General features: G+C 41.2%; 2 protein-coding genes across 3 annotated transcripts in view; one reads left to right on the forward strand and one right to left on the reverse strand.

Annotated features, from left to right (window-relative positions):
- Window positions 1-17,484, reverse strand: part of LOC108027917 (protein O-mannosyl-transferase TMTC1) — a 54,980-nt gene that overhangs the window by 22,071 nt on the left and 15,425 nt on the right. The gene's annotated exons all lie outside the window — the stretch shown is intronic.
- LOC108027916 (TBP-related factor) lies at window positions 11,597-12,724 on the forward strand. Its single transcript, XM_017099539.2, has 3 exons — window positions 11,597-11,651; window positions 11,706-11,975; window positions 12,031-12,724. Exons 1-3 carry the CDS (start codon window positions 11,638-11,640, stop codon window positions 12,647-12,649), a joined length of 903 nt encoding a protein of 300 aa, XP_016955028.1. The 5' UTR covers window positions 11,597-11,637; the 3' UTR covers window positions 12,650-12,724.

A 17,484-nucleotide genomic window follows, 5' to 3' on the forward strand; every position in this document is an offset into this window, starting at 1 on the left:
GCGTGTCTGTTCTGGCTGAACTCGTTTGTCATGGCATTCTTCGCTTTATATTAGCCGCAGACATGTTGTGTCTACGTGGAAGCCATCTACAGAGCCCCCTGGTCCAAAAACCCCTTTCCTCCCAGTCACCAATGCCCGTTGACGGAAATTAAATGTTACGACGACATTCTGGATCGTCCTGCCAAGCGAAACACACAACATGCAATGCGGGAATACAAGCTCTGAAATGCAGAATACGGCAATGGCATTCCCATTGTCCAGGGGGGGAGTCCTCGACTCCGACCCCAATCCGCCTCCGCACCATCATTTCATCTGCTCTTGGTGGTGTTGGCCATGGCGGTGCTGTTGTCATCATCACCATCAGCGCCATTACGAATAATGAGTGTGGTCGGTGGGTCGATGGCTCGGTGGGTGGATATTCGGACCAACTGCCTTGGTCAGAGCACGAAAATTGTTATCTCGCACATTGCAGACGATTTCTGGCAGGCATTTGGCCCACGTATGTACACTGCGACTGCTACTGCGACTCTGATCCAGATTCGGATACGGATTGAGATTCAGATTCGCATTCAGATGGCAGCGGGAGGCGGCGGGCTAACGAAATTAAGTTCGCACCGTTTGCAATTGACAATGGGCTCTACAACAATGCACTGAGGTGAAGTGTGATGTTTTATTATGGAAGATATATTTCACAAGCAAGAAAAATAAAATGGTTAATTATAAATTTAAAAAATATATAGCAAATCGATATAGGACTTATCTACATACAGTAATTGGAGAATAAATGTCTATTAAATATTTTATAACAATCTTTATTTGAAACTATCTATTTTTAAATATATTTTATTACCTCTTGAATTTAATTTTCTTATTGCTAGAATCAAGAACAGAAAAAATTTTCTTTTAGTGATAAATTCCCTGTCAGTGCATCGCGGCAATTTTGTTTGCTTTTCCTGTCCGTAGCCTCGGATTTTCTCCAGCTGCAGTACCTGCACATATTTTCTTCGGGTCCAGATTAATTGTTGCTCCCAGCCAATTTGCGGTTTTCTGTCTTTGGAATTACGTTAATTAATACCATATGTTTGAAACTGAACAAATACTGTTCTGACTTTAATTATAATATCCATAATAATAAGATAGCTAGGTATGATTCCAGTTCATTTAAGACCTTAAGTTCCAAGAACCGAATTAGCTTACATTCAGTAAATCTTCAGGGCCCATCTCTCCATTTTGCTATGCGTAAAAGCTGATGGATTTTAGCTTTTCCCTCGTCTCCCACACTCAGGACTAAACACAACCACATCCTTTCAAGGAGCAAACTGTACCCATATAAGGAGTCGCCCTCTTTAGCTTCCCCATGACGTTGCTAATGATCTCTAATAACGTTAATGACGCCCACGCAAATAGTAAATATGAATACACAGGCTCTATTATGGCATATATATACATCTTTGGAAGGGTCGTATGAATGGCCGTCATTTGCCTGGCATGATGATGGGCTCTCTGGCCCAGGGGATGCATCTGATTGGCATTGTCGAGAATGAGAACGATAGTTTGCCGGAATATGCCTCTTAAATATAATGATTTCCACAAAATACCAAAGTGATTTTCGATGAAAATAGCTAAACGTCGATGCAAACTCATCGATATTAACATTTTCGGGACCCATATATGGTATCATAAATGGGAATGAACTTTATAAGGTTCAAATTAGGCTGACTAAGATGGAAATCGGAACAACCAGAGCAAAGTAAGTGTCATTGAAATTAAAAACCTTAAGGTCAGATGACTTTAATGCACTCGTTTTAAATTTAATTATTTTTTATCAGAATACAATTTCTCAAGATGCGATAACCACAAAATTTAAATTCGTTGTTGATTTTTTTGATTGAAAATATAAAACACTCTTGTGTTTAATTAATGGCTCTTAAATGATATGTTTATGCTATAAATATTAATGGTAATGATTTATCATATATTTAGTGTTCAACTAAAAGTCCTATTCCAAAGTTCATACGGTAGCCGCAGAAGAACAATTTAATTGAATCAATTTAAACATCATTCAATTCAAATTAAACATATTTCCGCTACACAGGCAGCGGATTACCTCTCCACCGGCGGCCTAATGACATCCCCTAAAACCCTTAATTCCCTGCCGATATTTTAAATAACCGCTTTAATTAAATTTATTGATTTTTGCATTTTAAGCTTTGCGTTTGTTGTCCCCTCAGACAGAGCTCCAGGCGGTATGGGACCTTCGAGTTTCCGCGGCAAAGTTAACCCTGACAGACGCCGCCAGGTGTTGGGCTGAAAGTTAAGAACAAAGCGCAGACAGGACCTCCTCAAGCAGTCCAATTAATTTCGATTGTCGAAAATAAAGCGAGACAATCACAGGACGACGAGCGGCAAGTATATATTAATCAAATGGCGCCAAAGACGGGGACAGCCGGAAGGCAGCGGGAAAAGCACGGAAAAGCCAGGAAAAGTGGGGGAGGCGAGCAAAACGAGGACATCGAGCACCCTCCAGACGTGTCCTGTCTGCTGACATGAAGAGGCCTCAAGGTCCTGACGAAAGGCTCCTCAGCTGGCGTCGCGAATTACTTTGCTAATTTTCCTGCGCCAGACGCGAGCCATCTGTCCTTGTATCTACGATGGTGTACATATCGTGACGATGTATTTATACTCGGTACTTGTGAAATATGTGACATTTTTGTTTTAAAGCCTGTAAAATTAGGAGCTACGCTGTCTTAAATGCATATTTTAAATATTTTTTTCGGAGTGCCAATGAAATTTCAAGGGTTTTATCACTTTTTAGATTACCTAAAACTATGCAGTATATTTTTTTATTTTCTATTTTTTTTTATTTAATTATTTAATTAACATCTTTATTTAATATAATCCAGGAACAGATCTAATTAAAGCCTTTAACCTAAATGTTTTCTTAAGTAAATAATCTCTTAATTATAAATTATAATTAGTTTTCAACTTGGTATATAGGAGTAGATCAAATTACGAATAGTTTCAAGTAAATAATATATTCATATTAGTCTCTTAGGAGCAGCCCAAAATGTCTTCTTTTGAGCCTGCGAATTGGGATAGCCCCCTGTAATCTCCGGGCTAGACGATTACGGTGGGCAGTTAGACGGTCGTTGTACCTGCTTGAGAAGAACGATATTTGGTCTTCAACAAGACTCAGGTTTAGGTCATTGTGAAGCGTTTGGCCGCTAACGAACCACTCACAGCCAGTGATTTGTCTTAATGTTTTGTTCTGGACGGTTTGGAAACGTTTTCGGTGGGACGCAGCCGCCACTCCCCAAATTTGGATTCCATATCTCCAAGTTGGTGCGATGATTTGTTGATAAATGTGCCGCTTGCATCTTAGAGATAGTTTGCTTTTCTTGTTTAGCATCCAGAATAATTGGTTCCGCTTTAGGTTGCACATTTTGACGACTCTGGCAATATGTTCTCGGAAGGTTAGGCGTTTGTCCAGTGTGAGGCCTAGGTATTTCGCCTTAGTCGCTTGCTCTATGTCCACATTATTAATGTGGACCACCGGAGTTGTTTTTCGGCGTAACGTAAAGCAAACGTTTACGCATTTGCTTATTTTCTAGACTTTTGAAAACAATATGTTTGCCTACTTTTCGACAGCTTAACGAGATAAGTTTCATTTTTTTAATTTAATTAACATCTTTATTTAATATAATCCAGGAACAGATCTAATTAAAGCCTTTAACCTAAATGTTTTCTTAAGTAAATAATCTCTTAATTATAAACTATAATTAGTTTTCAACTTGGTATATAGGAGTAGATCAAATTACGACTAGTTTCAAGTAAATAATATATTCATATTAGTCTCTTAGGAGCAGCCCAAAATGTCTTCTTTTGAGCCTGCGAATTGGGATAGCCCCCTGTAATCTCCGGGCTAGACGATTACGGTGGGCAGTTAGACGGTCGTTGTACCTGCTTGAGAAGAACGATATTTGGTCTTCAACAAGACTCAGGTTTAGGTCATTGTGAAGCGTTTGGCCGCTAACGAACCACTCACAGCCAGTGATTTGTCTTAATGTTTTGTTCTGGACGGTTTGGAAACGCTTTCGGTGGGACGCAGCCGCCACTCCCCAAATTTGGATTCCATATCTCCAAGTTGGTGCGATGATTTGTTGATAAATGTGCCGCTTGCATCTTAGAGATAGTTTGCTTTTCTTGTCTAGCATCCAGAATAATTGGTTCCGCTTTAGGTTGCACATTTTGACGACTCTGGCAATATGTTCTCGGAAGGTTAGGCGTTTGTCCAGTGTGAGGCCTAGGTATTTCGCCTTAGTCGCTTGCTCTATGTCCACATTATTAATGTGGACCACCGGAGTTGTTTTTCGGCGTAACGTAAAGCAAACGTTTACGCATTTACTTTCGTTGATTTTGATATTGTTCGCCGTGGCCCATTTCTCGAATTCGTTGAGGTAGGTTTGCAGCGTTTGTGAAGACTCGGTCTCACTGTTCGAGGAGCTGAGAAAGCAGACGTCGTCAGCGAAGCTGGCCAGCAGCATTTTGCTGTTGTCGTAGGTCATTTCTTCATAGCTTGGCTTGGGGATGTCTGCTGTAAAGATGGAGTACAGTAGCGGTCCTAAGACGCTTCCTTGGGGAACGCCAGCTGTAATGGCAACATTTGCAGAGATTGCGTCTCTGGACTGGACGCAAAAATCTCTGTTTGTGAGAAATAAGTTTCATTTAAAAAGTAGTTTTAAAGGAATATTTTTAATGCTTCAGAAAGCCTAGCAAGTGCAGGATACTCCCAGGTCGTGACTTTTAGTTTATGGCGGAGAATACGGGTAAGGACACGCTCGAAAAGTCAAAGTGCAATTAGCAAGCTGCTCCCTTCTGTCGCTGGCTCCTTTTTATTTTTCAGTGCAAATATTTATTTTCAATTTCGTATGCAAATGTCGCAGTCGAGCTTCCTCCATTAATCACAGCTGCACAGTCGACGGCGTCGAGAGTGGGTGGAATTTGGAATGGAAAAAATAATTAGGTTGTCATGTTTACGGCGCTGAAATTAGCTGGCAGTATCGGAATGGCACATCTTTGATGTTGATCTCTCGCGCAGGGCAAAAGAATTTGCAAAGGCGGAAATTTCCATGACTTTTCACTTTTTCCCCCATATTTTTTTTCACCCAGCTTAAAAGTTGACCTTATTCCTGGCCCCGACTGGGGACAGACGGAAATTGCAGCAAAATACGAGTGTACGAGTGGAAGAGCGCAGCACACCTTAAACCGGAAGCGGAAACATTATTCCCAAAATGTCAAAAAACATAACAGAAACCCATTAGACACACTTTGTTTCTGGGTCAGCCGGCAGACTTCCAACTTCCAAAAAGTGAAAACCCAGTCAGGGAAAAAGTCGAAACTGTCTGAAGGGGAGAAGCTGAAACAAAACGAGTTGGATGGGTGGGCGGATGTACGGAAACTGACCAGGCCACTCTCTCTCACTTTTTCTGCCCCGAAAAACCCGGGTCGCACGGAAATCAAGTTGTGTCAACAGCTTAAAAGCCAAAATGTAATAAGCCAGGGAAATGTAATGTAATAAAATATCAAATATAAAATGGCGATGGTCCTGGCCGGGGAGCATTTGTTGCCATTAAAGTTTTACTTTGAAATTGGAAGCAGAGGGCCATGGGAAGTGGGTGGAAAAGCGACGTCGCAACCAGCTGAGCATAGAGACCTAAGGAATGGCTAGAAATTGGACTTTAAAAACACCCCTCAAATGGAATACCCTGAGTAAAATCTCTAGAGGTTTTAAATCGTTTCTTAGGGTACCTACAAGTGTGTGGCAAAAAATATGTTCTGTCATATTGTTTATTTATGTTCAACAAATATTTAATATTATTTCATTTTTGTATTTTGAATACATTAATTTAATAGTTCTTAAATAAATAACACCTTAACATATTTTAAAACGAGTCGACGGATTTTTCAATACATAAATAAAACCGCAAAAAACGATTAAAATCTGTGCCAGATCTGTGTGATAAATAATATTGTGGCAAGCTTAAGGCCAAAGTAAATATGCTCGTGCCAAGTGCCATAAAACGGATTGCTTGCCTTGGATTTGGTGTAGCCGCAAAATATGCAATATTTTATTATTGTTGCCCCGAACAGTATGCAACACTTTATTTCAGCGCTATGCGCTTCCGTTTCGGCTTGAATTTCCTTTCTGCCCCTCGTCCTCCCCCGCGGAACCAAAGGACCTGGCTTTCTGCAGATCTGGAACTGTTCCAAGCCTTGACTCCTTGCTGTTTGCACTTGTGTGAGTGCCAAAAAGTATGCTAGATAGTTTTTGCATGTGATTTGAATGAGCACAAACGGAAATCGCGCTGTGTTTAAAATTTTTTTGTAGCACATGAGTGCCACTCGAAATCATTTTAAAACACTAGAAAGCTGTTTTCCGTTGAAGATTATTTCGGCTTGATAGTTTTCTTTAGCCAAATGTCTGGGGGTCTACACTTTATAGAGGAATATGAACCTAAAATCCACTGCAAGAATTTAAAGTGTGCGCCAAAAATCAGTTTTTTTTTTTTTTTTTTTTTTTTTAATTAACATCTTTATTTAATATAATCCAGGAACAGATCTAATTAAAGCCTTTAACCTAAATGTTTTCTTAAGTAAATAATCTCTTAATTATAAATTATAATTAGTTTTCAACTTGGTATATAGGAGTAGATCAAATTACGACTAGTTTCAAGTAAATAATATATTCATATTAGTCTCTTAGGAGCAGCCCAAAATGTCTTCTTTTGAGCCTGCGAATTGGGATAGCCCCCTGTAATCTCCGGGCTAGACGATTACGGTGGGCAGTTAGACGGTCGTTGTACCTGCTTGAGAAGAACGATATTTGGTCTTCAACAAGACTCAGGTTTAGGTCATTGTGAAGCGTTTGGCCGCTAACGAATCACTCACAGCCAGTGATTTGTCTTAATGTTTTGTTCTGGACGGTTTGGAAACGTTTTCGGTGGGACGCAGCCGCCACTCCCCAAATTTGGATTCCATATCTCCAAGTTGGTGCGATGATTTGTTGATAAATGTGCCGCTTGCATCTTAGAGATAGTTTGCTTTTCTTGTTTAGCATCCAGAATAATTGGTTCCGCTTTAGGTTGCACATTTTGACGACTCTGGCAATATGTTCTCGGAAGGTTAGGCGTTTGTCCAGTGTGAGGCCTAGGTATTTCGCCTTGTCGCTTGCTCAAAAATCAGTAAAAAAATTTTAAGTAAATGTTGAAAGTGTCTAAAAGTATTCTTTGAAAAATATATTTTATGGTATGGTCTTTCATTGCATACTTTTAGGAACCTTTTTAAAGACTATTTCGTAGAAAAAATATGTCTCATAAAATTAAATTATTCGCAGGCTCAAAAGAAGACATTTTGGGCTGCTCCTAAGAGACTAATATGAATATATTATTTACTTGAAACTAGTCGTAATTTGATCTACTCCTATATACCAAGTTGAAAACTAATTATAATTTATAATTAAGAGATTATTTACTTAAGAAAACATTTAGGTTAAAGGCTTTAATTAGATCTGTTCCTGGATTATATTAAATAAAGATGTTAATTAAATAAAAAAAAAGGGTATTATGAAATCTTTTAAATTTTCCAGTACGAGCAATAACTTTTTTCAATTGATATGCCACATAATTGAGTCTACCAACGTAAGTTTCGCGTCGTTTTGCAATACCTCCATCAATGGGACATTGAACCAAACAACGAATAAATGTTGTAAACTTTTCTCACCAGGTTTTGTATTATTCTGGTGCTTTATTTTTTCCACGAATAAAGAGTTCAATAAACCCTTTGAAAGTTGGGCACAACAAAAAGTTGTGAATAGCCCGACTCTGTTGGCCACTCAGACTTTTTAACGACCATCCCAGCCAGAACTTTCATCGAGTGCCTTGTCCGAAATTCAAATTTAAGGCTGGGAACCAATCCAATGGGAGGCGGTAAACTCCGGGTTGGCGTTAATTTTATGTCTTGCAGCATGTTGCACGCAATGTAAATGCTAATTAGGAGCGGGATATGTCTGCAGCTGGGGAGGTATTTGCTTCTTAATTGCGTAAACCAAGCGTTTGATTGGTATTTGCGCAGCAATTGACATTAAACAGTTGAATCAATAAAAAATTAAAACGGAAGTCCCACAACAATGGCAATCAAGTGCGAGTTTCGGCAAATATTTAATGTGTTTTGTGCGGTCGAAGTGTGAGACCTTTGTTTTAACCCCCAGCCTAATGACTAACTAAACAAGCTGTTGTTCTTCCCCTCCTGCCGCTGCTGCTGTGCCGATATTAAAACAACAATATTATTATTAGCACAAACAGAAAACGGTCGTTGGCCTACCCCCAATTGAAGAAGTCAAGAAACCTCAATTAGGCTGTCAATCAACACATCAAATAGAGTCAAGTTGAGTCGAGGCGCCTCGTTTTGGCCGCCGACATTCCGCCAAATAATAGAGCTATTGATTTTCCACCCCCTTTAATGACGCTCATGGGGTGTTCTCCGACATGCCCCCGGCAGTCCTTGATCGCCTAATTAGCTGCCTGTCCGCGGAAGGGATTGCCCCTGACTTCCCCCACTGCCACTTCAAAGAGGCGCTTTATCTGGAAAAACTAGCTGGCAAATAATGCAAATATTGTCTCGCCATGACTGGGGAAAGTATTCTAAATGTGGCAAATCATTTTTAGAGCAGGGTCACTGTGATGTATCTTAAGGGGGTATTGTGAAACACTCCTTCCTTCTATGACATTAAATGATTACATATATTTTGGGGTTTACTATAGCGAGTCGAAGTCATAGAATTCAAAAATATATTATTTATTATTATTATCTTATTACCTTTAGAATAAGAGTCAAGTTATTAATATCCTCTTAATATTTATTTTACAAAAATATATAAATAAGCTCATAAGACCTCTTGAGAATCAGCCAAGCCATTTGTTTATGTCTGCTAATTCTTAAAAGAGAAGCTCTCGACTCAGAGTGGTGAGGATTCGAAACACATTCAGTGAGGACGAGGCACTCGGGATTCGACCGTTGATAAACGAGCGGAACTGCAAGGGACTGTCAAATCTGAGCCTTTGTTCGATTTAATTATCGGTTGTACAAAGAGCTGGGCGGAAGAAATCTTGCCAGGCTTCGAGGGCATATCTTTGTGGCATGTGGCATGTGCCAGGGATGTAACAAAAAACCAATAATGAAAGTGGAGTTGCACTGCCGGCGATGTCAGTCCCATGCAGCTTCCCCTGCCCCTTAACCCATCGCACGCCCCTTCGGCAAGGAATTTACTCCCTTTTATCGATTAGCGCTTGTAACAGCTTTTACCTATGGGAATGTGTGTGCACTCAGAAAAATTCGACTTTTTAAATATCTCCACAGATTTTAAGAAAAAAAATTTTGAATTTATAAAAGTAATATTTTGCACCTCTTAAGATATTAAAATAAGACCTTGCTTAAAGTGTCCTAAGAATATTACATTTTCGGATGCGTAATAAATTGTTGCATACTTTTAGACGCCTTAATAAGTGCTTCCAAACCTTTCCGATTTTTGTGATTTCCTTTCAAATACATTATCAAAAACTACTTTCTTCGAGTGCACTTACAGTGTAGACAAACAAACATGTTACTAAAACTGCTATAGCCGATGACCTCTCACCCCAGCACTTGAGGGCTAGGGAAGCGGGGGGCGGCGGCGGGGTCAAGGGGGAAGTATGTAGCTTCCATAGCAAATGACGCTGCAAATGAAAGCGGGAAACGTTGCCGCATTCATTCATTTTACACACAAAAGCCATTAACCGCTTTGATTCCATTGTTTTGTTTGTCATCATCATCATCAACAGAGCAGCAAAAGCAGCAGCGCCAACAGCAACATCACTCCCAAACTAAACCAACCCAAGCGCCATTTCCCGGTTTTAGTCCCCGAACTCCTGGCCATTTTCAATTCCCCATTCCCGCCAAGAGGCCACGGGTCACCAGAGGACAAGGGTATGGGGCGAAGTCAAGGCTGTGATTTACACGATTTGCCATTTGATTTTTAATGGACTCGGTGTCATAGAGCCTGTCACTGAATCCGAGGGAAGTGAATTTAGTATTTAATGGCATGTGTAATAATACAATTTAGAGGTAGCCCTTTTTGTATCTCGATCAAACTAAAATTACAATTACGAATAAAATTAAGGCGAAAAATATTAGAAAATGTATCTCAAAAGCATAAATGTATCTAAAAAGATATCTAATGGTATAGATATTTTAAATTATTCAAAGAGGTTTTAATTGCCAGTATACATTAGACATTAACCCTGGATAATTTTTTCAAAAATCAATTTAATTTAGCGTAACTCTGCAAATATGAAATTCCTATTTATTATTTCATGGGTGCTCCATCTTTATATCTCACCTACGACCTGGGGATATGTGCTTGTGGGGGAGTCTTAAGCCAAGCACTTTCACCCATTTGCCATTGTTGTCCCTCTTGCGCCCCAATATTATTATTATTGAAGGACTTTTGCTGAGCTGCGGGTTTTATAAAGTGCCTGCGGCTTTGCTTCCGTTCGGTTTAGACCGCGGACTGCTCCGTGGACCCAGTAGACCGCCTCCGTCCGTCTGGTGCTGGCAAAAAACGACTCTTGCGGAAAAATCAACATTGCACAAAAGTTTTCAACGCTCTTCGTACCGCCAACCTCCAGCACCTCCCAGTAACACCACCCACATACCCCCAAAGCACCCACCACCCCACCATCGTCATCGTTCATTTCGCTCCCTTTGCATTGCTTTTTTGTTTTGGCTTAGCGCTGATGATGTATGCACTTTGAAAAGAGTTGAGCAAAGTGGTTTTTCGGGTTTGATGAGCTAACGTCAAGTCCTTGGGAGCCCCGAGCGCCCATTTTCCCGCCCTTTTTCCGGCTGAGAAATATGAGTTCGGTTCGGTGGGCGGGTGTTTGATTTCCTCGTGTCTGTGTGTTTGAACTGCACTGCTGCATAAAGTTATTAATGGACTTCAATGGGGTTTCAATTATGCAGTTTCTGCGATTTGAATTTGAATGATATTTTGATTGTTTGCTTGCGTTTGTTAGAGGATTCCCAAATTTGATGCAACGAAATGCATTGTTTTAATTTAATCAGAGAGCTAATGGCCTTGCTATGCGGACTCAGTCGAGCGGCAATTAATTGCCAAATAATTCAGTTAGAAAATTAAAATGGCCACGTATTGCACAACCTTTGATGTGTTAGCATCATGGCGTTTTAATAAAATATGACAACTCCTTATTGGCTTTCATATTTATCAAAAGGTGAAAGAAAAATAAGAATTTAATTTAAATCAGCAATCAGAACGCAAATTTTCAAGTTTTGCTTTTTAATTTCGCATAATTGCATTTAAATTCATTTGCATAACATGAAAGTTTCTTTAAAGAAAATAATACAAATTCAATTATTTGTATGTCTAAAGTTAAAGCCTCAAATTCGCGCCTGCACCAAGCGCGAAAAGAGTTCAGGGCTGCAATTTTATTTTTATCGATGTGTGTGTACTCTTAAATAGATCTGGTCTCTCTAAAACTGAAACTTCGCCTAATTATTAATTTTGTCAAGGAAAAACTGCTGAAAATGGTTTGGGTAAAGTAAGTGACAGTGACAATTGTATCTACAGAGCAATACTAATTCCAATTGATCAGCAAACCTTACTTAAAGCGCTTCAAGCCGCTGCCCGCGGTAAATTGTAAGAAGCCAAAACCGATGGAACCACTACAGTTGGGCGAAACTCTTTTTGAAGATATAAAATACCCTATTCATTATGTCGCGGGCTCAGGAATGGAACCGGAGGATTTGGAAACAGCCTGGGCAATGCCTTCTCCAAGGACGCCAACTGAGGAGGAGGTGCTGAAGATATATGAAGATGTGTCCGTACTGGGGGACATAGAGCGTTTCCTGAAGATAGTGTACAAGTGAGTTGAGAACTAGATAAATAATACCATGTTGACCGATGTAATATCCTTTTAGGCCCTTTTATTGCTACGCCATGACTGAGAGCAAGTTTAATCTCGAGGAACTGGAGCTCCTTATGGACAATGCCAGATTTGAACGCGACAAACAAATGGCTGTGTTTGTCACCCGCTACTCGCCGATTTGCAGCCTGAAGATCTATCCCAATGGCAAAGTGTACTGCCATGCCTATAGTCGTGAGGGCACCAGAACTGGTCTGATAAAGATCATTCGAGAGCTTCGAGAAATTGGCTATGCTCCTCGCTGGCGCCGTCTCAAGTTCAATGTGGTCAACGCCACCTTCAGTGTGCCCTTCCATCTGAATCTCTGGCAGTTTCACTCGCAGAATAAAAGGGATACCAAATACGATCCCCTGAAGCTGCCATTTCTCACCTACAAGATGGTGGGCACAATGGTAAAAATGGCCATCTTCCCCACGGGCTACGTATTCGTGATGTTCGCCACCACTCGAGGCTACACCAAGCTGGCCATCGCCCACGTTCTGCCAATCCTCTACGGCGTGAAGGATGAGGAGCAGGATCATAGCGAAATAGAGCTGAACATGGGCGATATCGACTACAAAGTGATTTGGGAGAAGTTCTTCCAGAACGAGTATGACCTCTCCATTGACTGGTAAATCACCCAAAACGCACTGTATATCTATAAGGTCTGCTGCGACCTAGGCAAATATAAACTTTATGTTTTCTTGACCACAAAAGTTTTCTCTTTAAACACATATTAGAGCCCATAAATGTCGGAAAAAGGCCGGGAGCACTTTTATGCCTGCTTTAAAGTAGGTCCAAAACTTTGTCTTAAATTAAGCCTGCCAGAGCAGGCACAAGTCATTGTCTTCAACTGGGCAACCAATCCCCACAAGAGGGGTCCGCCGAAATCACACGGAAATTTACATTGTAGATTTGCAATGGCACTCCACTCCACCTGGAAATCGAATGTTTGCAGTGCCCAGCCAACTGGGGGATATGGTTGCGAATGGTTATTGTGGTGGTGATGGCGGCAGGACACCCACTGGCATAATAAAAATGACGGCGAGCATGACAAAACCAAGCGAAATCGAATCGGTGGCGAAAATGTGTCAAATGGAATTCGAAACCGATGGTTCCATCATTCCTGGTTCCGATCCCCATGCAAACTCCCCAGCCAGGTGGCTTCGATTTGCGCTGGCCGACATGAAAAACAATTCAGTGTCATATTTGTGTGCTGGCTTTTTCTGTTTGTTTTGTAAACGCAGCTCATCGGTGGGTTAGGTCCTGGCGACGGTGGTGTCCTGCCTTTTATCCCGTAACGTGCGGATAATTTGAAGCGTTTCTCGCTTGTCATCCCGGCCGCAGGACGTGCACACAGTCCAGCAACTCCTCTGTTTGCATTCGAATATTGGACAATGACAATGACGCTGCCCTCCGCCTGTGGTCCTTGGGGGAACTCATTCGCATTTTCTGATTGATGGTGACTCTTTGGTTATCGCTAATGTGTCACATGGGGGGTCTAACACAAGCGTTAGCTGATAATCAAAGGCTATAAATAATAATTGAACACCTCGCCAGAATTTTATACACTTAAATTAAAATAAAACATTTAAATAGAATACATGTCAGCTTAGGGATTAGGTTTCGTGTACTTCTTCCAAATAAAAGTCACAATTTGTCAACTTTGCTCATTCGGAAAACGTAATCCCCCACAAGTAAGCATGCAGTTTTTGGTGGATTTGAGAGCTTAATGAACGAACGAAAAGCGTAAACTTGGCAGCGGATTAAGAGCTTAAAATTAAAAAAATTGAACAAAATATTTGCGCTGAAAAACAAATTAACTAAAATCTGCTCATTTGAATTCCAGGCGCAGAGCTAAAAATGCAAAAAGTAATTAATATTCTTGTGTTCGTGTGTCCACGGCAGGACTCCATGACGGAGGACTCCGAGCTGCAAGGGGATGGGGATCCCGCAGGACTCTGTGTGGTGGTGAGTGGAGCTGGAGCAGTGGACTGCATTTTCATAATTCCAGGACAACAGCGAACAAAACGTCGGGGAGGGCCAGCCGAAGGGACGAAAGGAGCGAAACGAAGCGCAGTAAATTCCGACGCACTGGAATTTATGCAGCAAATATTAACTTACTGCACACACATACATACATATATTCGGGCTAGTCCTGCCGCATAAATCCAAGCAAAGGAACGCAAAGGCAAGGACATGCAGCGGCCAAATGATCCCCGACCACCCGATTTGTGCTTGGCCAGCAGGAACTGACAACAAAACTCATTAGCAGAACCGGCGACCATGACCGTCGCGCAAATGGGAGTGGCAACTGCCCGCCCCCAAGGGCCACGCCCCCCGGTCAACCGCAGCCCGGGAAATCGGTGGAAAAGTCCAGAGTCGTCGGAATCGAGGGAAAACCGCAGCGGGCACTTCCGTTTTCGGCGGGTCGGTCGGGGGGTGGGTTGAAAAGTTCTCGTTATTTTATTCATATTTTCGCAGGCTGCACTTTATCTCACTGCGGCGGTCTTAGTTGGCGAAATTGTGTGCAACCACGAAAATCTAATAAGCGCGCAAATTTGTTGACATTGCGCAAATGTTTTTTACGGCCTAAAAGGAGCAACTTTCGCCAGTCCCTGTCCAGAAGCCCCAGAAAGCGGGCGGCTCCTTCGTTAAAGATGGCTGCGCTCTGGCCTTGGGCCTTAACCCATTTCGACGCAGTGCCAGATTCCTTTTTGCGGCTCTGCCTGCATGAAAAGTTCGTCTCTGCGCCAATTTTCTATTAACTACGGTGGGTAGAGCGAAAAATCCCATTTATCTACTTAGCTTTTAGAAAAGAATGCAAATGAAAAGCTTTCTAATACGCTCATAAAAATAGTGTAAAAACATCTAATATTAAAAAAAATGCTCTACTTTAATAAATTTTAAAAGCCATATTTCCCTCTTGTTTACTTTTTATTTAGTTTATTTTATTTAGTTTATTGTTATTTAGTTGTGAACACATATTATTTTATTTAATAAGTGATTATTACGGTTTCTTTCTTACTGTTTTCTTGTAATATTTTATTGCAATATATTTGAAAGGATTCCTCGCCTTTGGCTTTATTTTAAAAAATATTATATTATAAAAATTATTAAAGATTTATTGAAGAATCGTATGACTATAATATTAAAATATATATATATATTAATCAATTTATTAAGTAATAATGAACTTAATATTTTTTTGATATAATGTAAACAATGTAAACACCAATATTTGTTTATCTTTTTTACTTCTGAAGGCAGACTCCCTTTGATCTCAGAGCAATCTATTTGCTAAATTACAAATGGGTTAACGAAAGCAGGAGGAAAAACAGGAGCCGGATGGAAGCCAGGACTCAAGATCGCCAGCATGGCAAACAGAAAGTTTCTTGCATTTTTTCTACCTTTGACAAGTCGGGCGCGATGGCGCGTAAACCTTTTGGCCTTTGCACTTTGGCAAACAGGTGAAGGAGATGGAAAAACCCGGGCAAGACCAAACAATGAGGCGGAGACAAAAAGCGACTTTGCATCGACGGGGGGCATCCGGCCATAAGGACCTCCTCCTCTTCCATCGATCCGGAAGGTCCGTCAAAGGCGGCGAGACAATTTCATTAACCGCTGTGCGCCGTTTAAAGGCCAAGACAAGACTTCGCCTCCTTTGATTTTTATCGGTTGACCTCGACACGGTGGTGTCATCCTGCTGTCCTGCTGTCCAGGACTGTCTGACAGGATTAAATGCGCGAGGCCAGGAGCGAAAGCTGCCCGGGGCAGGGCGTAAAGTTTTTAATTATTTTTGTGGTTTGAAAATGCATCCTCGCATCCTGCGGGCGCCTGTCAAGGCAAAGGACACTCCGCAGGATAACAAGGCCAACCGCAAACACCCCGACTTTTATCAGCGCCTTGCCATTGTCGTGTGTTACCCACGTCGAGCTTACTGCATTCATTTAAAAGAAAAGTGCAATAACATGTTATTTCGCCCCGGACGACAGGACTTTTGCCGCCTCCTCTTCAGTTATTCCCGGTATCCTGGGGTTCTGGTTTGCCGATACCCCCGTTTCCCGATTCGACCGTTAACGGTAAGCGGCTTTAAAACATTCTCTGCCTTATTACGTAATTACAAGCGGATGACAGGGGCCAAGGCATTCGCTGCATTGAATTACTCGAAATGCACGAATAATTGGGAAAAGCACGGGAAGATATGAGCATTAAGGGCAAGGTGGAGATTCAGCTGAAATCAATGAAGAATTCAGTGATTTACATTACCATTTCGATATTTTTCATTCATTATGGAAATTTATTTATTATACCCCACGCTTTGAATAAAAATCGCTTTCTCTCTCCCTTGAAAGAAAACTATGCGAAGCAAAAAGGAATGGTCAAGTTTACATTGGATTAAGGAAGATACTGCGGCTTATTTGTCAATTTGGCTGATTGCATATTTTTTAAACCCTTACTGGAAAGAAATAATTTTATGTTAAGGAGCTAAGAATTACATGATTTTCCTTATTGTAATATACCATTCCTTTACAGGAATCTGTGTTTATTTATGGGACTTTACCAAAGATTCTTGTTCTCTTCGCTTTTAGGCATTAATTAGCATATATTATGTGTTTAGCTTTTATCGAAACTTTATAAGCAGGCTTGTTGTGCACTTCTCAAGCTCACCTATTATGCCAGTTCTCAAGAATTCCAGCTAATGCCATATTTTTCAGGGCATGACAGAGGCCGGCCCTTGGATTTGGAGGGCTGAAAGGCAGCCAGAAAGGAGGGCAGCTATTTTTCGAGGAAATATCCGCACAAATTTTCACAATTAATATGCACTTCCTGTGCAGACGACTTGCAACCATTGCTGAATGCAGCCCGAAAACGGCAACTACAAGTAGCGGGAGGATGGGTATGGGAGGTGTGTAAGGTGCTCCATTCCTCAAGGAACCCCAAACTGCCGCGGAGTTCACATGTGAGTTCATTGCTGCCATTAATGAATACGTGTGCAGCAATAAAGCCATTTTTTATGGTTGAAAGTCACGTGAGAAACTATTTAGTACATCTACGAACGAGGCAGGTGGAAAGTGGGTGGGCGAAGTCGGTGCAACTTTGTGCCAGGCACAGCCAGAAAAAGGCAACTTTCTTTCTTTGAACGTACTGGGTAGCTCGGTACATACGGGGAATCTCAGCAAAAAAGTGAAAATATTTTCTAGCCACTCACATGCATTTCGCAAACCAAAAACTGAGGCATTCTGTGTGCTGGCTGAATTAATTTTTGGCATTTATCAACTAAGCAAATTGAAATCGTGTCGGTCGAGTCTGGCATTCCTAACCCAGTTTATTGTTGGGCTCCTCCTGATGTGTCTGTGCAGTCGAGTGCTTTTTGTGGCCATACGACTTGGCCCGCAGCAGAGCCCACCCCATGTTTTTGAGCAAGTAAATCAACGAGTTTTTGATACTTCCTCAAGTTTTTTGGCAC

Source organism: Drosophila biarmipes, chromosome 2L, assembly GCF_025231255.1.
Source record: "Drosophila biarmipes strain raj3 chromosome 2L, RU_DBia_V1.1, whole genome shotgun sequence".
Taxonomy (NCBI): Eukaryota; Metazoa; Arthropoda; class Insecta; order Diptera; family Drosophilidae; genus Drosophila; species Drosophila biarmipes.

Bases quoted from the DNA above. Each gene is read 5' to 3' on its own strand.
- LOC108027916 (XM_017099539.2), top strand. The intron at 11,976-12,030 runs GTGAGTTGAGAA...ATATCCTTTTAG, and splicing joins TTCCTGAAGATAGTGTACAA to GCCCTTTTATTGCTACGCCA.